Source organism: Nuphar pumila, chromosome 3, assembly GCF_984573655.1.
Source record: "Nuphar pumila chromosome 3, dmNupPumi1.hap1.1, whole genome shotgun sequence".
In the NCBI taxonomy this organism is placed as follows: Eukaryota; Viridiplantae; Streptophyta; class Magnoliopsida; order Nymphaeales; family Nymphaeaceae; genus Nuphar; species Nuphar pumila.
This window is the reverse complement of record NC_143251.1, coordinates 112,330,077-112,354,001: the sequence shown is the minus strand read 5'-3', so window position 1 is coordinate 112,354,001 and position 23,925 is coordinate 112,330,077. Positions and strand designations below refer to the sequence as shown.

At 37.6% G+C, this 23,925-nt stretch overlaps 1 protein-coding gene across 1 annotated transcript; it reads right to left on the bottom strand.

Annotated features, from left to right (window-relative positions):
• LOC149843325 (proteasome subunit beta type-6) lies at positions 1-23,387 on the bottom strand. Its single transcript, XM_089999722.1, has 8 exons — positions 23,141-23,387; positions 22,317-22,393; positions 19,458-19,513; positions 19,184-19,256; positions 12,389-12,500; positions 1,734-1,807; positions 630-704; positions 1-310 (listed from the first exon to the last, which is right to left on the bottom strand). Exons 1-8 carry the CDS (start codon positions 23,262-23,264, stop codon positions 179-181), a joined length of 723 nt encoding a protein of 240 aa, XP_089855848.1. The 5' UTR covers positions 23,265-23,387; the 3' UTR covers positions 1-178.
• Between the last annotated feature and the right edge of the window lie 538 nt (positions 23,388-23,925).

Genomic DNA, 23,925 nt, shown 5'->3' with positions numbered 1-23,925 from the left:
CAAGTAACACGCGGTGCTTGATAATTTTTCATGTTTTTAAGAAGAAAAATAAAGCGTTCAGCAAGGTTGCTTTCTTCTAAAAATGTATGCGGCTACGCCCTAAGCGAGAGATATAGACTAAAAAAACACGGGATTTTTTTCCTTAGGCATGAAAAGCCGCAGAAGCACAGCCAGTAACTCAAGAGGTCATGGGCTCAGGCCCAGAAGGTTGAAGCAAATCCAGCAGAGAATTGGTGGGTTCGAGCTCTTCATGCCACAGGGGAAGGGTGTCTCCTGGATAAAATTTCCTTTCCACGCCCTCTGAGTTGATCTAACACACAAGAAAAACTTATGATAGATAGAAAATCACAAACCAATATAAAATAATGCAGTCTGAAGTGAATTATGTGCCCCTCACATTAAATAACAGGAAGTAACCATATTTGGCCATTCTAAATTATCAGACAGATGCAGGTCATTTCCCCAAGTAATTAGAAGGAATTGGCAGCACTAGCTTTTGTGGTTTGGAAGTTTGCTATAGTAACAATTATGGTAATTGAGGAATGGTGCTCCGAATTCCAGCCATGCAAAGTCAGTGATCAGATTGCACAATGCATTAATACCAGAAATGATGGGGAAAGAAAACTCACAATGACTGTGCGCACAACTCCCCCACTAGCTCCATCTCGAGCAATGGCAAGAGATACGGCCTTCACCACTAACCCCTGCAATTCAGTAAATAATGTCAAAAAGTATAATGAAAGGCAATTTTGAAGAACAGATGCCTAGTAATAGTAATTTATAATGATGATCAAATCAGACATTAAACAAAACTGGTTGGTTATTCTTAGAAAGAAATGGCTCACTTTAATTTCACAAATAGCACAGGTTTGTTCCAGGTTGTTGAAGATATACTCCTGATTCTAGTCAACGAAATATTTGTGGATCGCTAAAGGATTAAACAGAACAATTGACGCATGACAAGACTGACATTCATATCTAAAGTCCGTAGACACACGAGCAACAACAGCACAACCTAAGGGAAAAAACCAAAGGATGAGGAGTATTTGCACAACATAAGACCATTTCTTTCAATTGGGTCAATACCACCTTGTCCACTAGTTTAAACCAATCAATTGCACAAGAAAGGTCGGCTAGAAGGAGAGGGGAGAGGAAAGGAAAGGATAATCCACTCTGCTACTGCAATTATTCAAGCTCTTTCATTTTGGACTCCACACAGTAGATCATTCTTGTCCAAAATAAAGGGAAAAGTGCCCTTCTGCAAACTAAATTACACAATTTTCCTGGTTAGATAGACAACCTTTACAGTGTGGACAAAATTTTCAAGCATAACAAGAAAAACAGATCAAAAGTATTGCACCTCCCAACAAATTCAATAAGAAACGAATGCAGACAAAGAGATTCAAAAGATTAAAGAGGAAATGTAAACTGCTTTTAAAAAATACTAAAAAATAATTGCTTGGCTTTGTCCTATGATATGTTCAAAGTCCTTGGATACTCAGTCTTTCATCATAGGAAAACTCTGAAAACAATGCAATATAGTTGAATGTAGCACAAAACTTATAACAGTTATTATAACCACCAGTCTCCATCTCAAGTTCCATACAATATTTAAGTACTAACTTCAATACAAATCAATATGCAACTACCTCAGAATGAATGTAGTTCAAAGTTTTTAAAACACAAAGCGGAATGCACAATCAAATAACTCGACAGCATTAGATTATGCATACCTCAGCTTCATCCTTAGTCATCCTTTCCTTCCAGGCCTGGTCAAAGAAGCCATACAGGTAACTTGAGCCAGATCCTGCAAGACCAATTGATGTTCACCATAAACAAAGTATAAAATGTTATGTCTCATCAGTAGCATGTCTTCAGGAAACATCCACTGAATTTATTCCAACCAGTAACTACATGGCATGTAAAATTATGCATTGAGATAATTAATATACCTAATTTATCAGATTAAGCAATAAAAAAAAAAGCAAAAATGCAATGAGGAAATGTCATCATCATCATCAAGTCTTATCCCAACTACATGAGGTCGGCTTTATAAGTCCTGTTTCTCCACTCCTTCCTATCTAGAGCTGTATTTTGCATACCGTCCAGTCCTTCATATCACCACTCACAGCCTTCCTTCGAAGTCTTCAATGAACTTCCTCTTTTCCTAATTCCTATCACTTGCATCGTGGCAACCTTTCTTATAGGCTTTGTGATGGATCTTCGCACATGTCCAAACCATCTTCAATGACATTCTATAATTTTTTCTTTTTATTGAAAATACTTCCAAACATTTTCTGATATTGTTATTTTTAATTTATCCTTTTCTGTAACACCGTCCATCCATCTTTTCTTTCTTGAGAAGAAAGAAAATATTGTTAAGCAAAAAAAACAAGGTCATGAGTACTCACCAAACAAAACAAACAAAAGCAGGTATTAAGGTGCATATGAGCCTAATCTAGTGTCCGCAATCAAATCAAAATCCACATTCCCGCATTTAAATTTTGACTATATACATCCCTCCATTTAGATTTTGCACTATATACACCAGATTGATCTTTATGAGAATGGCCAAAGAACTACAGACTCTTGGAATAATTAATCATGCTCCAGGCAAATCATCCGTCAGGCTGAAAACAGACACCGCTTCCAGATCTTACACCATTTATGAGCTTTACTGTTCCATGAAGGTCCCATAATAAGGTCATGTATGGAAGATTCTAGGCCTATATCACATGGAGACGTCTGAGGATATGGGGATACCGCCATTTTTATGAAGTTTCGAACATGAATTGTATATAAGGGGATACGGAACAAGAGTCAAAATGGAGAGTCCATGTGACAGCTCTAGGCAGACTGTCAACGAAAGTAGGGGCCAAGAAAGTCTTAAAATCAGGTGAAAAAAGAACAGCACCAGAATAAATGCCAAACGGACTTCTTGGCACAACCACATAAAGTGTACATATTGGAAAGCTGAAGCCCACATTTCTCTAGATGGTCGAAGTTGTTGACAAGCTCAGAGAGGAGAATCCAAGCAAAGATCCTGCCCGTAGGTGAAGGATCCCAACTTCAAATCCTTTGTTTCACAAGGAGGCTATACCTGGCTAGAACCCAGCCATGTAAAAGGAAGCAACTGAGTATACACTATGTATAGACATGAGCTCCACCCATCAAATCATGTATCTTTGATCCTCTATGGAGGAGGAGAATCCACTCTCCTTCAGGTGACATACATTGAAAAACTGAGCAGCTATGTCACAGGGATTCGCCTAGACAGGTGCCGCACCCGCGTCGACGCGACGCGAGTGCAGCACCCGGTGTGGTCAACCCGACCCTGGGTGCGGTCAACGCACCCAGGGTCATTTTGGTCCATTTTTTGGATTAAAAAATCTGCTTTGGAAAATAAAAAAAGAGACCCTTGCTTTAAATTCATTTAAAATGCATTGAACAACATTATTTTCAAGTGAATAAATTCTCATTAAACTCTCTCTCTCATTTAATAGTAATAAAACTTCCTCTCATCCACCAAAAACATAAAACGAGTTTCTCAACAAGGCAGCTTTGGAAAGTGTTGATAATAGAAAATGGTTTCCTAAAATCTATCTTGGAAATTAAAAGCTTTCATTGAGAATAGGAAAGGTCTCCTAAAGTCCAACGTGTAAATTAAACCCATATTTTGAAGTTTTAAATGATTTTATTTAGAAGTTTCAATTTTGGACCCCCCCCCCTTCTCTCTCTCTCTCTCTCTCTCTCTCTCTCTCTCTCTCTCTCTCTCTCTCTATCTATCTATATATATATATATATATATATTTTTTCCCGCACCCCCGCACCCAAGGTTTTTGAAAGTGCCGCATCCCCGCACCCGCACCCATGTGACATAGCTGAGTAGCCTTGACCTCTAGCAATGCAATAGAGGGATTGCCCCTAGTGCATAAGGGCACCTCATCCAACAATGTATCATGCAAAAATCAGATAAAATGACCATGCCTCATTGAATCTAGACATGATCCCTAAAATCCTCCAAAACAGAAACGAAGCATTTCCAAATGGCTGAGGCCTTCCTCCAACTATTATTCCGCTCACATCTCCAAATGTCACCACACTTGATAAGCCATATTTGGCCTTGTGCAGCCTCTTACACGTACTATCATGAGTGCTAAGCCTCAACCACCACTTGGCATGGAGAGTCATATTCATCAATCCCAAACTTCTAATGTGCAAACTGTTAAGTTATGTAATCGAATCTTGTAATCCAATATATATTTTATATATTTAAGGTAATACATATACATATATATAATATATGTATATGTATCTACCTATTATATATAATACATTTATTTATTATTAGCCGTAGGGGTAGTTCAGTATTTTCACACATTTTACGCATATTCAGTTCTTGAATATGCTTTTTGTAATTTCCTTTTTCTTTTCTTTATTTTTCCCATTTTTTTTCTTTTCAATGTACTCAAGTACCTTGGGGGGGCCACCACTAGTCGTTGGAGCGGCTCCAACGACTATGTGGGAGCCCCTCCAAGGGTCTTCCCTTGCCCTATATAAAGGGCCTCCCTTTATTATATTTTGGTATGCTTTGGGTCAAAGCCCAAGTGACTAATAAAGTGTTTTTTATTCTTTTTATGCCTTTGTGCATCTGTGAGATTTAATGGATTGTGCTTTTGTGCACAAGTGTTCTAAGAGTTCTTATTGTGCATGTGTGCACGTGTTTATCATCAAGAATATTAAGGTCTTGATCATAGTATCTTATTGAAGATACTTTTACATGGTATCAGAGCGAGGTTGAAGAAAGAAAGATCGTGTGGATTCTCACATTTTTTCGGTGCCTCAAAAAATGTGCCCTCAAATATTTGGTGATTGGGACGGATCCTTTCGTTCATCCAATACTTTAGAAGATTCTTCCACCAAGAAAGATCTAAAAATCTCTTGAGGTACGTATCTTTTTTCCTCATTTCTCCTCTCCAATGGGTGAAAAAGACTCATTTTTTCTCGGCTTTAAACTTAATGGCTCTAACTATCACGTTTGGGCCAGAAATATGAAGGCGCATATTAAAGGAAAAGTGCTTTAGTGATATGTCCAAAGCTCGATTCCCGAACCGGATCCTAAGATCACCTTGATGGAGAGAGGAGAAATAAAAATTCTTGAAGGAGAAGAAAGAGCCAAGGCTCTTGAAGATTATAGCAAAAAACATGAAGAATGGGAGATGAGGAACTTCAAAATCCGCTCACGGATTTTCTTGTCCGTGGAGACAAGAATCAATGTCAGCATTATAAAGTTCAAGAAAGCTTCTCAAGCGTGGGAATACCTTGAAAAAATGTACACTTCAAGGGATTTGTCCCACAAATACTATCTTTAAAAAAGAGACTTGACCCTTCAACAAAACGAAATTACTATTAGAGAGTATTTCACGGAGTTGTCTTCTATTTGGGATGAGTTTGCCATGCTTGAACCCAAATGGAGCGGATAGGCTATTGAGCTTAGGTACAAGCAATTAGAAGAAGATCGTTTTTTCAATTTTTTGAATGGGCTTAGGCCCGAGTTTGAACAAATCTGATTGTCTCTCCTATCCGCCTTCACTTCCCCCTCTATTGAAGATGTAATTACAAAACTAAGTGGGGAAGAGACATGTATGGGTATAAGTAAGAATAACCCAAGTGTTCTAGCACCACCTTCCAATAATAAAGAAAATAAAGGTGTTAATGATGTTTCAAGACCGAGGAGCAATTTAAGGACCTATAAGCGTCCTCATTTCAAGAATCAAAACCAAAGTTCAAGCGGTTGAGGAAAGAGGGATTATAGCAAGCTCTTGTACCACTTTTGTAAGGAACCGGGGCACATCAAGCCAATATGTTCAAAATGGAAGAAGTTGCTAGCCATGGCTACTACATCCCAACCTCAAAAGAAAGAGTGCTCATCATCTTCAAATAGAGTTCTCTCATAGCAAATTGTGGATGCTCTTTAACCTCTTCTCAAAAGGGCTATTTCCGGATCTGCCATGTCAACCTCTTCTCCTCCTGGTAAGACATCGTGGCTTTTAGATTTGGGTGCTTCATTTCACATTACCCCAAGTATGAGTTCCTTTTTCGATTACTCAAATAATCGCTCTTCATCCTTTGTTTCAACTGCGGATGGAACATCTCTTGAAGTAAAATGAATTGGAAATTTTAAAAAACAAGATTTTTTTATTCTAAAAATTAGATTTATACCTAAATTAAACTTAAATTTACTTTCGGTTTCTCAACTCTCGGATCATGAGTGTGATATAAAATTTTCATCTAACAAATATTGGATACAGGATCGCGGGTCCAGGAGGTTGATTGGGGAAGGCTCTAGGAAGGGCGATCTTTACACGTCGATTCACTTCAAATTTCAAAGAACTCATTTTTTAATGTTGTCCAACAAAAAGATATTAATGTGTGGCACAAGAGACTTGGACATCCAAATATTAAAAAAAATCTCATTTACTTTTTGTTAAAAGTCTATGTAAAAGTGATTTCAATTATAACGATTGTATACTTGGAAAAATGAAAAAATTACCTTTTTGTCAAAGATCTATGTTTACAACAAGACCTTTTGAAATTGTTCATTCGAATGTATGGGGACCGGCACCTGTTTTGTCAAAAGGAGGTTTTGTATATTATGTCATTTTTGTTGACGACTACACGAGATATTGTTGGATTTATTTTCTTAAACACAAATATGAAGGTTTTTCGACTTTTAAAACTTATCATATGATGATTAAAATCAATTCAATGGGGATCTAAAAATTTTTAGAACTGACTCTGGTGAGGAATACCTTTCAAGTGAATTCAAAAATTATCTTGAAAGTCATGGTATTCTTTACCAAAGATCTTGTCCGAAAACCCCTCAACAAAATGAATTAGCCGAAAGAAAGTATAGACACATAATAGAGACAACTCGAACTCTACTTATTTCTCAAAACATTCCAAAAGGTTTTTGGGTTGAAGCTGCTTTAGCGTCTGTCTATCTAATAAATCGGCTACCTTTGAAAAACTTGAACAATATCTCGCCTTTTGAAATGTTGTATACCAAAGAACTTGACTATAGTCGGTTGAGAATTTTCGGTTGCAAATGCTTTGTTCTTACTGATAAAAACGACATGCTTTCACCAAAAGCCATTGCCTGCGCCTTTCTTGGATATTTCGAAACCCAAAAAGGATTTCGTTGTTATGATATTAAGAATGATAAATTATATGTTTCCAGAAATGTGAGTTTTCTGGAAAATGTTAATGGTTTTAAAAGAAGTGAACCTTTTAAAGAAAACATGGATTACTCCTTTTTAGTTGAATTATTAGCTCATGATGATGATAGTGACGATGAACTCACTCCTAATGAGGCCAATGATAAAGAAGACGAAGAAGATATTCCCTTCAATCCTCCTATCTCCCAACATAGTGATGAAGGGGCATCGAGAGACCCTATAACATATACCCATAGAGACAGAAACAGTTTTAGGAGTGCGATTGAAAAATACAGTGAACCTAGTGGTTCCAATTTAACAAATGATGAAAATCTACGAAGAACTAAGAGAAATAGAAAGATGCCTTCTAGGTTCATCTCATATGATTCATTTACTCCTAAACATAGAGCATGTCTTAGCGCCATTCATTCTTATGTAGAACCCAAGAACTTTGAAGAAGCCAAAAAGAATGATGAGTGGCTGAAAGCAATGGAATGTGAGATTTGAGCTCTCAACAAGGCAAAAACTTGGGAATTTCAAGTTCTTCCTAAGGGTAAGAAAGCAATAGGGTGCAGATGGGTATTTAAGGTAAAGACTAAGAGCGATGGATCTCTTGAAAGATATAAAGTTTGGTTAATTGCAAAGGGATATAGTCAAGAATACGAGATTGACTATGAAGAAACGTTTGCCCATGTGGCCCGAATGGTCACTGTCTGATGCCTCATCCCCATTGCCTCAATTAACAAATGAAACATCTATCAAATGGATGTTAAAAATGTCTTCCTAAATGGCGATTTAAATAAAGATGTATATATGGATGCTTCACCAGGAATAGAGACTCGCAAAAGAAAAGTGTTTCGCCTTCAAAAATCCTTTTATGGTTTAAAAGGAGCCCCAAGGCTTAGTATGATAGGTTTAACTCCGTAATGTTAGAAAATGGATTTTCATCATGTTTCACTGACACTGCTTTGCTCGTTAGAAAAACCAATGTAGGGATTGTCATTCTGCTTTTGCATGTAGATGATATGCTAATAACCGAAAGTGATACTAAAAGGGTTAAAAGCATAAAATCAATTTTAAAAGATAGATTTGAAATGTTTGATTTGGGATTTATAACTTATTTTTTGGGTATTGAAGTGGCATACTCGCATAAAGGGTATTTTTTGTCTCAAACTAAGCTTGCATCCGAGGTTATTGACAGGTCAGGTATTACGGATGATAAAGTCTGTGAAACTCCTACTATAGTAGGAGCTAAAATGAAGATTGATGATGGCATTCCTCTCTTTGATCTCACCCCTACAGGCAGCTTGTGGGATCATTGATGTATCTAAGTATTACTAGACCAGATATTTCTCACGCAGTTCATACTGCAAGTCAGTTCCAATATGCACCAACATCAGTTCACATGAGTGCCATCTTGCGGATTGTGAGATACATAAAGGGTACACTAAACAAGGGAGTATGCGTATCCGCTTCTTCTGAATTAAAATTAATTGCTTATACTGACTCTAACTGGGGAGGTGACCCAAATAACCGTCACTCCGCCACTGGTTTTTGTGTGTTTTCAGGAGACTCGCTGATCTCATGGAGATGCAAAAAGCAGCAAAAAGTGTTTCTATCCTCAAAAGAAGCTGAATATTGTGCCATGGTGACTACTACCTTGGAAATTGTATAGATTCATCAGCTATTAGAAGACATGAGGATCACAATAGAAGGGCCCACCAAGCTATGTTGTGATAACAAGAGTGCAATATACATTGCCAAAAATCATACTTTTCATGAGCGGACTAAACACATTGAGATGGACTGTCACTATGTTCGGGAAGCGTATCTGAAAGGAGTTATAGATCTTTCATATGTAACTTCAAAATATCAGTTGGCAGATTTCTTCACCAAAGCTTTGTGTGCTCTGCGGTTCAATTTCCTCTTCTGCAAACTTTTGGTCATCTTGCCCTAAGTTTGAAGGGCAGTGTTAAATTATGTAATTGAATCTTGTAATCCAATATATATTTTATATATATAAGGTAATACATATACATATATATAGTATATGTATATGTATCTACCTATTATACATATATATTTATTTATTATTATCCGTAGGGGTAGTTCAGTCTTTTCACACATTTTACGCATATTCAATTCTTGAATATGCTTTTTGTAATTTCCTTTTTCTTTTCTTTATGTTTCCCATTTTTCTTTTTTTTCAATGTACTCAAGTACCTTGGGGGCCCACCACTAGTCGTTGGGCCCCTCCAACGGTCACAAAATGTGATCGTTGGAGGGGCTCCAACGACTATGTGGGAGCCCCTCCAAGGGTCTTCCCTTGCCCTATATAAAGAGCCTCCCTCTATTATATTTTGGTATGCTTTGGGTCAAAGCCCAAGTGAGTAATAAAGTGTTTTTTTTATCTTTTTATGCTTTTGTGCATTTGTGAGATTTAGTGGGTTGTGCTTTTGTGCACTAAGAGTTCTTATTGTGCATGTGTGCACGTGTTTATCAACAAGAATATTAAGGTCTTGATCATAGTATCTTGGTGAAGATACTTTTACACAAACCACCTATTTCCATGGGTAGTTACCTTATTCCTGGAGATCAATGCCCACACTCCACACTTTACCATGTTGCGAGTCCTCTTCTATGGTATTCCTCTTTGTACTTGTTACCACCCCCTTGCACTCCCCCCACTCGGTTACCACGTTGAAGTCCATGCTGATCATTGCTGGAAGTCAGCCAAAGAAGTCTGTTGGCAACCCTTGCAAGATGACAAAACCTCCTAATGAGAGGCACAATGTCCTGAGCTTCAAGAGACCTATGAACCAAAACAGCTCATGAACATCTCGAACCATCATTCAACTAACCTAGCACTGCTGTTACCATTTATAACCAAGAGGAATCTAAATGCATCCCTGCACAAGAACCCATTAATCCTTAGGAAGTTCTTGGGATGTATGATTAGTTGACCATTTCATCCTCTTTTCCATCTTAACATTTGCATCTATGCAACGTGCACTTTCTCTTCACTTTTTAGTGATCAACAATCAGCATCATATAAAAGTGTTAGTCATATAGCAGTCTTGTAGAAACATTCTTTTAATGGTATAAGTATTTGTTTATCACATCACACTCCACTACCACTACTATGTAACATGGGTGCTTCTACACCCCTGAAGCACCCATGTCAACACAAAGCAGGTGCGGCAACCCAACATCCAAACATTTTCGTCCAATTTTGGACTTGGTCAACTTTGACCAAGTAAAAATTGCCCAAGTTTTTTAAATTTTTAAAAGCCTAAAGAAACTTATAATTATATTCTTGTAAATGAATTCTATAAAATATACACACACACACTCTACGTACATATACATGTACATATTTATTTATTTATAAGGTGTACATTTATGTACTCCCGCACCCAAGTTTTATGAGATTACCATCTTGCACCCTTTGCACCAGCACCCACACCTATAACATAATTCCACTAGCTTGACGCCACTTCATCCAGCCAGCACAAATCCTTCTAGTGATATCTTCCTCCAATCCACCATTTAGTTCTATCATATATCCTAAATATGAAAACTTTTGACATTGTTGCATTGCAAGATCATGTATTTTTATGACATTATCTTCACTGACTTCCTCACTAAACTTGAACTATATATATTCTGTTTTTTATTTCTACAAATGTCATTGCAATGGGGAAAATGACTAAGGAAGCCAAAATTTTAAAAGACTTTATATCTATCTGCTTTATCCGAAAGATCATTCCATCACCTCTGCAAAGAGGTTAGTTTGTTCCCAATGTGTTCCACGACCCCGTCAAATGAATCATTACCAAAAGGAATTTAGTTCAGGTGGAGGATACTTGCCTAGAAGATTTCACAACTCAATCACATATGACAGAATCGTCAAAGGTTTGCTCTTTTCCCTGCCCCTACCATACTCCACCTTAGTAGTTTCCATTGCTTGTCGAGTTGAGCCTTGAGGTTTGATGGCAGACTTGAAAAGCCTGCACAAGATGGAATAAGCTTCCCATAACTGGAATTTCTCTTGCACTTGAACCCATAACTGATGATGGAACTGGAGTAAAAAATTCTTACGTGCTTTTATTGCTTCGGTGCTTCCACTGCTTCAAATATTTTCACTCAAAAGTTCACAGCCAAAGGCAGAAACAAACATATTTAACATCTAAGTAGTCTCTAAAGCTGCCCTTTCAAAAAAAATATCTACAGCTGGCAACACCAACTCTCATTGTTCTCCCTATGCAGATCCTAGTCACTTTGTACGCGGTGCATCTTTGATGCTCTTGCTAGTGATTTCCGGGCACTTCAAAGAATCATATATTATACAACCAATTGATCCCCAGGGCACATATGCTAAATAAATACAAAATCTCACCAAACTAAGACAACTAAAATTCTTGAAGTCATCCTCAAGGCCTCCATGTCCAATAAGCCTCACTTTCATCCAAAACCAGAACCAAACATGAACTTCTATCTTTTGTATACGATCTTCACCAATATCAATCAGTTTTTGTTCTAGACAATTAGCCTAAAGGCAGTATTCATGACTGCCTACTAAAACAAACCAAAAAGAATAGGACAAAAAAGTAACTCTTATCTGCGCAACTAGAAGTTGGTAACATGCCAAGCCCATCACAGGCTGTGCCAGTCTATTCCCCACTCAATGAACCACACATTGATCTCCAGCCCAATCTTTCCTTGCCTAGGACGGGATTAATTGTGGATACACTAAAAGTTGACAACAGGCCAGGCCAGCCAGAGGTTAGGTGAGTCCCCACTCAATGTACCATGTATGAAGCACCAATCAATGTTTCCTTGCCTAAGGCTGGATCAGTCGTGAATAGGGCCCTGATCCAGCCTGCTGGATACAAATATCTTTAAGGTGATCATCATAGTGACATGCTTTTCCCACAGTTTCAGGTTACAGAATGATGAATTTATTAGCAAAGTGTAGCTTTGTTATTCGGTTGCTCTCACCACCCCTTTCGAATAAACCTGATTTATTTGTTTGGCCACAGAAAAAGAAACAAACTTATAACTACATGCATCTGTTCAACAGAAAAAAACCAGATGAAAAGACATGAACCATAATATCCATGAAGGGCTATAAAGGGCATCATCTACGAAGCCATGATACCAATGCATACCTCCAATAGCAAAAGGTTGTTGTATGACAGTCCCTCCGAGGGGAACAGAGTATATTTGTCCCCCTTCATATTTATCCCACCCACCAACAATCAAGCCAGTTTGCAGCATGTTCTACCAAATGACAAAATTAGAGGTACAAAAAGACATAAAAGATGTGAATAGCACAAGTAACAAAAGCATAGAAGGCTATATTACAATTACAAAATGAATATTCCTCACTCGCTGTCTGAGAAGTCAGTAAAGCACTCCTTATCCAGGCTCACTCCGTAAGCAGGCATATCCATAACTAGATCCAAAACTCAGTTTGACCTTCCAGCCAATATTCTAGTGAACTTGCTATAGCATGACCAGTTTTAAATTTAGAAAGAGATATTACTAAGAACACACAAGCACTTCATACACAAGTCAAACAAGGATCCACTCAAATACCAACGAGCATAGAATCTATAGATGAGGAATAACTGGCTTGGAACAGACAAAGTAGTATGGAACATTGTTTTCAATTACCAGGCCATGATCTTATCTATAAAGTGAACCAAAGGCAGTGGAAGATCAAATAGATCATATATCTAGCATAAATATTTTTTCCCGAGGCTTGTTAGGCTCTTCAAATAATTCTCATAGACATTTGGAAAAGAATTAGCTGTTTAGGGGTTTAAATTTGATAGAAAGTGTTAAAATATAGTGTATATATTTTTATACCTAACTGATATATGTATATTTATACAATATACGTATATCAGGGGTATTTTGGTCATTTAATGGCATGTAATATAGTACAGTCCAATAGGAACTGTAGAGTTTTTTTTGTTTTTTTATTTTCTGTTTTTTGTATGACAGTCAATATTACTGTTGAAGAGGCAAAGCCCTCAACGGTCATAAATATAACCGTTGGAGGCAGTTTGACTGTTGGACTGCCTCCCTTTCATTAAATCTTAAGCATTTTCTAAGTGAGTAAAATATTATTTTTTATTTTTGAGTGCTCTCTTATAGACTTTTGTGAGCTATTGTGAAGTGTGCCCTTGTGGCCTTGTATTTGCCCATTAGAAGCTTGTGTATTGCCTTTGTGTCTTTGTGCTTGTGCCCTACTATGTGTGCTCTTAAAAGCATTGTGATTGTTCTTGTACTTGGGCTTTCATTACATGGTATCAGAGCCTATAGACTCTTTGACTCTTCAGAGCCTATAGGCTCTTGACTCTTGGACTCGTGGTTGGCGGTGGTCAAGTTCTCATCAACAACATCCTTCTTTTCACCTTCATTCTAGTGGTGATTGTGGGTCGTGGTGATCGAGTGCTTGTTGCCTCTCCTTTCACATTCTCTCTTCTACTTTCTTTATTCTTTCCCTTTATCTTTGTCATAGTCGAACAAGAGGCGAAAATTGCACTCATTCAAATTAAATGGATCAAACTACTTAATGTAGGTGGCCGCTGTGGAGAACGGCCTCAAAAGAAATAAACTTTGGGTTATGTGTGGCACGGTTCCTGAGACACAATTCAAGCTCACCAAGAAAGAGGGATACCAAGAAAAAGTTCTTGTTGGAAAACAAAATTATTCGAGAATATCAAACCAAGATAGAGGATTGAGCAAGCAAACATGCCAAGATTTTGACATGGTTTATGAATAATATGGAGTTGTCATTAGAATGGTTTTGCCGCCATTTGGTCTACATTTGCATAAAGAATCCAGATAAACCTCTAGAAATCTCTTATCTCTATATCAAAAATTTGTTTTCTTTGTTCATTGAACCTAAACTAATCTTAGAATCCTAGGAAGCCATGAAGTCTATCTTCTCATCCTACAACCTTAGCTCTTAAGCTGAAAAACCTCCAACCGATAGGAAGGAATAATACTAACAATCACCAAATCAGATCTCACCACATCATTCATGGATAGATCTGAATCCTCGAATCTCAAATATACAGAATTATGATCCATATCCACCTAAATAACTATAAATAGAGGCTTGATCTCCCTAACCCAACATCTAAAATCTAAAACCTAGGAGCACCATTACTCAGCTTCATTCCCTACTCATGCTAGCCTCCTAGAGCCTAGCACCCAGACTCTGCTCAAGTATGTCTAGCCTAGCTGAACCCACTTAGCCTAGTTTAGATTCAGATCCCCTATTCCACATAGTCTCTTAGAGCCCGCGCCTAACCGAAGTGTTGTTTGAATCTCTACGCACTCATTTACATCATAGGAAAGAGTTATCTAAGCATGTAGTGAGATTCGGTTACTTTGTGCTTTTATTTCTTTTATTTATTATTATAAGCGCGGATTTTTCTAACATTTAGCATACTCATTGTGTTTACATACTTGTTTTGAGCCTTGATGGTGGCTCACAACATCAAGCTCACCTTTTTATAGGATCCGTGTATGATGTAGGAATTCCCTGGCAAGCTAAAGCCCAGATATTGAAGATGGGGATCCACCACTACAAGGATGAGGGTCAATAGCGGCGACTCAATAAGGGTGACAACAAAAGTTGTTGCTATTGATCAATCATTGATGGCGAGATTTTTATCTCCGCTACTTGCTAGGTAATACGCACGACATAAATATCATGCCATTATTAATCTACTATGATCCAAATGGATCTTAGGGGTATTTTGGTTACTTTCCATGATTTAATTTTTTGGGATTTTTGTTCATCCATCTCAAAAAATTAATTTTGATGTGGTTCCATTTTTGTATCTTTGGAATCACCGTTTGTATTTTATTTATTTTATTTTTTTAAGGTGTCAGATTCTATGGATCCGGATAGGTCTGGTATTCGTTAGGCTTAACTTTTGGGTACTAAAGGGTGTATTGGGAATAAGGGTAGTTTTTATTTTTTTGGATCCAGCTTTGGATTTTCGAGAATCAGAGGGTTAACCATGTTTTTTTAAATATTCACAAGGTCAATCATTAGAAGAACCTACTCTTATAGAGGGATCCAATCTTAGAAAATCCCAACGAATCTCTAAGCCACCTAATAAGTTTGTATCCTATGAATCTTTTTCTTGAAACTATAGGGTTTGTTTAATGGTTATTCATGTTTATCATGAACCTTCAAACTATAGTGGAGCTAAGAACCACCCTCATTGGATAGATGCAATGCAATTGGAGATAGATGGCCTTAGTAAGCCCAACACTTGGGAAATTATAGACTTGCCCCCAAGAAAGAAGGCCATTAGTTGTTCATGGGTATTTAAAGTTAAGACCAAACATGATGGTTCCCTACAAAGATATAAAGCTAGATTAATTGTCAAGGGTTATTCACAAGAATATGAAATTGACTATGAAGAGATTTTTGCCCTTGACGCAAAGATGATTAGTGTTAGGACTTGAATATCTTTAACATCCATCAAGCAATAGCTCATCTATCAGTTAGATGCAGTGTTGTGAAAAGCGTTGAGGCGTAGCGAGGCGCTCCACCAAAATCTGAGGCGAGGCGTAGAGCGTAAGCCTCAAAAAAAAATAACTTAAAAAACTATAAAAAAATATCTAAAATTATAAATAAATAAAAAATTCTTTATTGATGAAGCAACATCCAACAAGAAATAAAAAAACTCAAATAAATACTGGAAAAATATGAGATTAACATGTAAAAGTAGCATTAATGCAACAACTTGATCTATGTAAGTATCTAAAAAATAAAACATGGGCATTCATTAAATAAAAAATTAACATTAAAGAACATCCAAACGTGATCTCAATGTCCAAACGAATATTCTAAATCTTAAAGACCATTTAGATGATCCTGTATAAGGAGGAAAGAGGATAAAGACATAGCACGATATAATTTAATGCAACAAGAGAACATCCAATGAAAATAAAATGCTAATACAAATACAGCAAGGGAACAAAAAGTAGAACAATACAACAATCTATTGTGTGCACATGCTAATAAAAACCATTCATTATAAATTAAATGCAAACGACACTCATTTCAACAATATAAAAACAAAACAGGAAACAAAAAAAGAAACCAGCTAAGGTTTTTCAACCGACACTATATGGGATGTTGTTCATCGCATGGATGAATGGCATTAGGTTGACCTCTACCATCGGAAGTAGAGGTCACGCGTGGGCTGCAAAATCCATCAAATGCACTAGACGTGCCTTAGATAGCACGCTAACAGCACAACAGTTGCATAGTCGTTGATTTTCATAGACACACTTGTTGAAAGGGGGGAAGAGCATCAACGATTGAGAGAGATGGGGGAAAGAGCACACTTGACCTCCGAGAGAGGGAGAGCGAGCCAGCTTAGTGGTGGCGACGTGGGCAGGTGAGGAGAGGGAAGCGCGGGCAGGAGAGGAGACGGAAGCACGAGCCGAAGAGGAGCTTGAGGTCGAGCAGGCGAAGGTGGAGCGTGAAAATGCCTTTTTACTAACCTAATCAATTAAAACTGTGTGAAAACCCCTAATTTCTGGTCAAATGGGGGCTTTGACCCTCAATTGACCAAAAAATTAGAGGCGTATACGCCTCGACTTGAGGCGTGTGCCTCAAGGCGTATGAGGCACACGCCTTGAGCCTTTTGCGCTTTATATGTGCGCCTCAAGGCATAAAGCCCCTCGCCTTGAGATTGAGGCGCGCTTTTTTGCGCCTTGAGGCGCATTTTTAATAACACTGGTTAGATGTTAAGAATGTTTTTCTTAATGGTGATATTTATGAAGAAGTTTACATGAATCATCTTCCCGCGTTTGACATTGAAAAGAGTAAAGTCCTTAAACTTAAGAAAGCTCTTTATGAGCTCAAGTAGACCCGTAAAGCCTAGCATGATCGTTTTAGTAAGATTATTACTGAAGTGGATTTGTTTTATGTTATATTGACACTACTCTTTTTGTTAGGAATGCCAGAACATGTATATTATTTTATTAATATATGTTGATGATATGATTGTCACTAGAAATGATTAAAAGGGTAATAATGAGGTTAAAAGTATTCTTAAAACAAATTTTGATATGTTTGGCCTTGGTTTTGTAAGGTATTTTTTAAGTATCGAGGTTGCATGCTCTCCAAGACGATATGTACTCTCCCAAATGAAATTAGCATCTAAAATAATCTGACGGATGAAAATGTAGTGTATACTCCCAAGAAACTCCGAAAAAATGAGAGCCAATATTGGTACTCCATTAGAAGATCCTACTCTCTATCGTCAACTAATTGGGTCTCTCACAAACTTAGCTATCACTCGACCTGACATAGCACATACAGTTCATAGTGCAAGCCAGTTTCAGCATGCGCCAACCTCAATTCACATGGCAGTTGTTATGGAATTGTCATATATTTGAAAGGAACCATAACTAAATGGCATTTCTTATCCTCTTCTTCATCTCTTAATTTGATTGTTTATATTGATTCATATTGGGGAGGCAACCCTAATGATCATATTTCTAATACAAGTTATTGTGTTTTTCTCGATGACACACTCATATCTTGGAGGTATAAGAAGCAAAAAAAGGTGTCACCACCAAGATTGTTTTGCTAATAAGTCTATTGAAAGATATGAGTCTTAAAAGTCCATCAAAGGTGTGTTGTGACAACAAGAGTATTATCTACATTGCTAGCAATCACATCTTTTATGAGTGAAAAAAATACGTAGAGATGGATTGCCACTATGTTCGAAAAGGGTTTCTACCAGGCACTATTGAACTTCATTATGTGACATCCGAATACCAAATTGCAAACTTCTTTACCAAGGCTTTATTGGCAACTCGTTTTTCTTTTCTCATTAGCAAACTTTTGGTTATTTCACTGTCTGTTTGAGGGGGTGTTATATATATATATATATATATATATATATATATATATATATATATATATATATATATATATATATATATATATATATATATATATATTCACTAAAATATGAGAACTAGAATAATGAAAACTAGAAATACAGGCATTTCCCACACTTTTTTTACAAATCCAACCATGCGGATGTGCTTGGCATGGTGAATTTGCTAGGAATCAACCATTGGATCGTGTATTTTCGATGAAAAAATGTGTTTTTTGAATGCTTGAATTTATGAAGATTATGAGCCATTGATTTTAAAGCCTTAAAAAATCTCATTTATGCATCAAAATCGGATGATTCAAGAGTGGGTTCTTATAAAACCACACATGTAGATCACATCCGTACGGTTAGATTCAAGAGAAAAGAACAAAAGCTCCATGAAAATAGTGGTTCACACATTAGTTATCACATTTTCAGTTCTTATATTCTAGTGACTATATATATATATATATATACATGATTGTATGTATTAATATATGTATATATATGTATTTTTAATTATTGTAATATTCATGTAATATGTCATGCCCTCTAGGGGCATTTTTTGTCTTTTATGGTGTAATAGGGCCTGCTCATTAGGGGCAGTTTAGTATTTTTTTGTCTTCTTTTTATTTTTTTATTTTTGGAGCTGTTGGAACTAGCCCAACTAGCTGTTGGACTAGCCCTATTGTCTCTCCTTTATTGTATATAAATGGGATCTCTACCATATTGAAGATATGCTTCTCTCAAGCATTTTCTAAGTGAATAAAATATTACTTTTTAGTTTTGACAGCTCTCTTGTAGACTTTTGTAAGCTATTGTGAAGTGCACCCTTGTGGCTTTGTATTTGCCCATTAGAGGCTTGTGTATTGCCTTTGTGGCTTGTGCCCTACGTTGTGCGCTCTTAAGAGCATTGTGACTGCACTTGTATCCAGGCTTTCATTACAACACACACAAGGTATACAATTCAGATATTGATCAAAAGAAAAGATTGGAAAACTTGTGTTAAAGCTATCAAAGATAACTTACTTTGTTTTGGTAAGACAAAAGCCGTATTAGATTAGCAGCAACTTTCACAGTAGCAGGTTGTCCAAGTTGTATTCTGTAATCAGGAATCATGATGGTCATTTATTTCCAAGCCAAACAATATATGAAAAGGATAGGTAGCCAACCATAACCATCCAAAACACATACGTATAACAACTGATTACTGCATCTAAACAATTTAACAAGCTGTTCAATCCTTAAGTTAAAACATCAAGAGAAGCATAACAAGAGACAGACACAACAGCAACATTCTTACGTGTGTTGATCAAGAAAATATCGAACATAATCAGAAACAACCTGTGAATCAGCAGCCTGCAAGGAAAGAACAGGAAAATAGAAAAATAAATAAACGATAAAATAATTCAAGCTGTAAATATCAATACAATCCATATTAATGGGAAAAGAAAGCTTTCAATTAGAATGCATATCCAACAGTGTGCATGTCTGTGTGGCCACCCATGTGTGTGTGTATGCATTTATTTAATCAGAGAGAGGTGGTTCAGCAAAAGGTTATCCATTTTGGTGAACTTTAGATTCATCCATCTAACTTGGTTTAAAGTTGGCAATGATAGTTAGTTTTGTTTACAGTTTTAGGCTCTGTTTGGGAGCTGGTATTGGAGATGAGATGAGAGAGGTATTGGGAGTGGAGATGAAAATGGGAGACGAGGCTGGAGTTGTCAACAACATTGGCCCATCTCCACTCCCAACACCATTCTCATCTCTCAAAAAAGTGTTCCCAAACACCTGTGGGGGTAGGTGATATTAATTACACCATCATTAAATACCATCTCCTCCCATATCCAGCTCTCAAACAGAGCCTTAAATTAGTCTATATAAGAATCCTTCATTCAATTGAATGGGCATGAACCTTGTTTAGGGTTATAATTTCCATTTTGATACCCTCCCAATTATCCTTGAAAAAACAGCTATAGCATGCATCTGTGATCCACTTAAAACTGAATATCCAGGAGCCAGGTGACTAACGATCCACCTAAAAACCTAGTTACACTACATTAGTTACCTCTGAGCATACACAAGACTACTGCTCACTCTTTCATATGCTCGTGCATGTAATACAGGATGGCAAGCTTGTTGCAACCATAATGGCCCTAGCACTCAAGTTCATTTTATTTGGCCCAATCGAAAAGGCATGTGTCCTTAAGTCATTCACGCTATGCCAAGTCAAGATTCTCTGCAGACCAACAGATGGTCAACGCTACTATGAACCAAGAAAAATATCTATGAACCGAACTAGAAGGCTCAAGTAGAACCACACATCAAAATGACAATATTTTTTTATTCAAATAACAGTTTCCTGCCCTTCATGAGGATCATAATGATTCTGTATTGTGTTTCTAAGGCCTGACATGGCATAAAGAGATTCCTGGATGGCTCTTGGGAGAGATCCTTCCAGACGATCTCTAATGTAGGATGGTATGGTCGTGATGATCTTCCAACTGGTCTATTCAATAAAAATTTCTTCTTCCACCAGAATTTATTCATCCTTGACTGCATTTATTAGCATTATGCATGTCATTCATAATAATTTTAAGCCCATATGGCAAAGCAATGATTCTATGACAAAACAAATTGCACAATGTGCACACTTTCATTAGGCAGGGCACAGCGGAACGGGTAAGGTTTAAGATCTGCATATTTAAGCTCAGCCAAGCTCGCGCAACAAAGTAACTCAACCGAGACCAGGCACCATGCCCAGGCTTGACCATTTAAACAACATGGGCTTGATCAAGCAAGTGAGCTCGATTAAGTTCGTTAAGCTTGACTAAGCGCGGCATACATGTATAAAGGGGACTTAGTTTGCAGACATGTCAAAAAAAAAAGATTCCTACCCTAATGAGTAGGCATTTGCCTCCCATGCAAGAGGTGGCAGGTCTGAATCCCAACCCTTCAAAGCAATATGTCTTAGTTTCTTTCTTCTTTTTAGTAACTATCATAGACTTCACTTGAAATAGGCCTTACCTGAACCAAGCTTGAACAAAGACATTCAAACTCGGCTCAAGCTCTAGTCGAGCATGGGTCTTCCACATTTTAAACGAGCCGAGCTCATCAGGCCTCAGGGTCAAGCTTGGCTTAAACTCAGCCATGTGCAGGCCTAACTTTCATTAAAATCTATAATGGTTGTTTCTTGTGGTCAACTAAGCTAAACTAAAAACAAGAAACTTACAAAAGGAAATATGAACTCATTTAGTCCACACAACTATCTGATGACTCAACTTTCCCTCACAAGAATATCAAAAGTTGAGCAATAGACAAACTACATAACAGGCTAACAGCCACCCAATATAGTACTCTAGCAAGTGAAATTAAAAGCAACTGTCCAGCATCAAAAACAGCCCCATAATTGCATCTACTTGAATAACTTGAGATTGAGTAATCATACAGTACGTAACTACTCTTTTGTTCAACCTATTTTGTTCTTCTATTCTTTCTAACTTTTGAAAAGATAATCTTTATTAAAAGGGAAGAAGAATAGTGAAGCTACCCTAGATACAAAAGAGAAATTAAAAAGTAATGAAAAGTGTACTTCTCTTTCAAAAAAGAAACAAAAGAATGCTTCCACAACTACAAATGATAGCATGTTCTACATATGAGCCAGTGGAAGTGTTACACAGTTACAAAATATTCCCACTAATATGACGCAAAGTGTGAGCTTGGCCAATTGATCACTCCACTTAACTAGATAGGCATATTAACCAAAATCTTGTCCCGGGAATAACATCATAGTGGGTAATTCATTAGAACCAACATTCAAACTGTCTCAAAACAGTAAGGAGATCGACCTTGGCTTCAGCCAAATATAAACTTCAAACCTAGTTTCTGATTTACAGACCCACAACATTATTTTGTTGAAGAATTCAAATTGAACCAACCAAAGATTTCAAAGTACTCAACCAACTATTCTGATCAGTATTCATCTACATTAGTTCCACAAATCCAGAATGCATATGCATGTAAGTTTTTTTTATGGTTAAGAGAAGAAGTAACAGAACTACTCGATCTGATCACCAATTCATAACAGTAGAACAATGAGAGCAGAACTACTCATGCCTAAACAGTGGATATGCAAAAAACACAAAAAAAATATAAAAATTACCGATCCAGAGCGGCACACATAGACGTTATCAGTCAACTGCGTGATCTTGTCAGACGCCCTGTTTGCAACATACATCCCTAATGAACATAATTACATGGCTCAGAAACCCAAATAGACAATGAATGTTGTGTTTAGCATAGCAATTTACACATAAATTAACAATATAAAATAATCGAGAGAAAATAAGAGCAAAAAAGCGAGCTGTAAACATACACAGTAACACATCAATTTTATCAACCTCATAATGAGATTAAGGGTATGTTTGGCTGAGTCTCATGAGATTCGGACTCTAACGCAAATGAGAGAATGAATCTCAATGGCATTGGTAAATAAACATCATAAAATGAGCGGTGAGAAATGGACTCTCATTTGCCTTTACAAACGAGGGCATCTTTCTCATTTAAATGAGAATCAGAATCGCAAGGAACCTCGTGTGATTCTGATTCCTATGACTCCAAATCAAATTTGATCTGGAATCACATGCGTCACAGCCAATCAAACCTACCCTAAGTTCCAGAAAAAATCCAGGCCTCAGAAGCAATCCTAGTAACAGCAAGAACTAAATCGTCGGACGCATCAGGTTTTTGTTTGATCAGATTGTTCATGCATCTCAAACGAGTGAAGAAGAATATGTGTATACACACACTGTATAACTCAATAAAAAGGACTAACACTCGACGAATCGGGTCCCGACGGAAGATGCGGAGCCGCGGGAACTCGATCGAAGGAGAAGCCCTAGAAATCAAGAAACTACGAGAAAAAAGAATATGGAAAAGAAATGGAAGCATAAAACTCGAAAATTTATGGGCAGAGAGAAGCGGTACCGGTGCTGGTTCGCGAGTCGGCGCCGAGAACGACGCCTCCGTCGTAGGTGACTCCGATGATCGTCGTGCCCATCGAGTGAGGAGCGTTCAGATTCACGTCCATCCCTGCTTCTTCTGGGCCCATAAGTGGCACGGAAAGAAGAACCCTAAATCTATATGTACGGACAAGCGAGAGAGGGAAAGGGATGGAGAAACCCTAGCGGTTGGGGAAGAAGAAGAAGAGGGGAGAGACTGCAACTGCGAATCGAAGGCTTTCTCTTTTCCATCTTCTTCTTTTTAAATTGAGGGGAAGGCCTTTCAGGGGGATCCTCGGGCACAGGTTACTGCAAACGGGTCGGGTGAGAATATTTGATCCGAACAGTTTAAACATGTTTCCGAGCCGAACTGATGCCCTTATGTTGGGTCGGGTGTGGGTCGAGCCTGCTTTGCACCTACTCGTCTGATTCGCCCTTGATTTGCAACAAAGCCTATGGGACGTTGTGAGTTCGAAACCCACATCTGATTCGCCATTGATTTGCAACAAATCCTAAGGGACGTCGTGAGTTCGAAACCCACGGGTGTGGGTATCTAGCTACGACTAGTCCGTTTTTACCCACTAGGGCTCTACTCATCTGGTAGGTGCAACTACGTCACAAGTTGATGAGATGTCATGAGTTCAAAAACCCATGGGTGTATATTCCTTGACACGAGGCCGGAGCTAAAGTTCTCGAGAATGTTGGGATACACCAGCAAATCACATCACATTTTTTTAGTGGAGCTTGTGTTTTGTTGTCGTGGAGCCTATG

Coding starts and splice junctions, on each gene's coding strand:
- LOC149843325 (XM_089999722.1), bottom strand. CDS start 23,264: ATGGGCCCAGAAGAAGCAGGGATGGACGTGAATCTGAACGCTCCTCAC. Junction 12,501..19,183: donor TTTTGTCTTACCAAAACAAA/GTAAGTTATCTT, acceptor GTCATTTGGTAG/AACATGCTGCAAACTGGCTT. Junction 311..629: donor GAGTTGTGCGCACAGTCATT/GTGAGTTTTCTT, acceptor CTTGTGTGTTAG/ATCAACTCAGAGGGCGTGGA.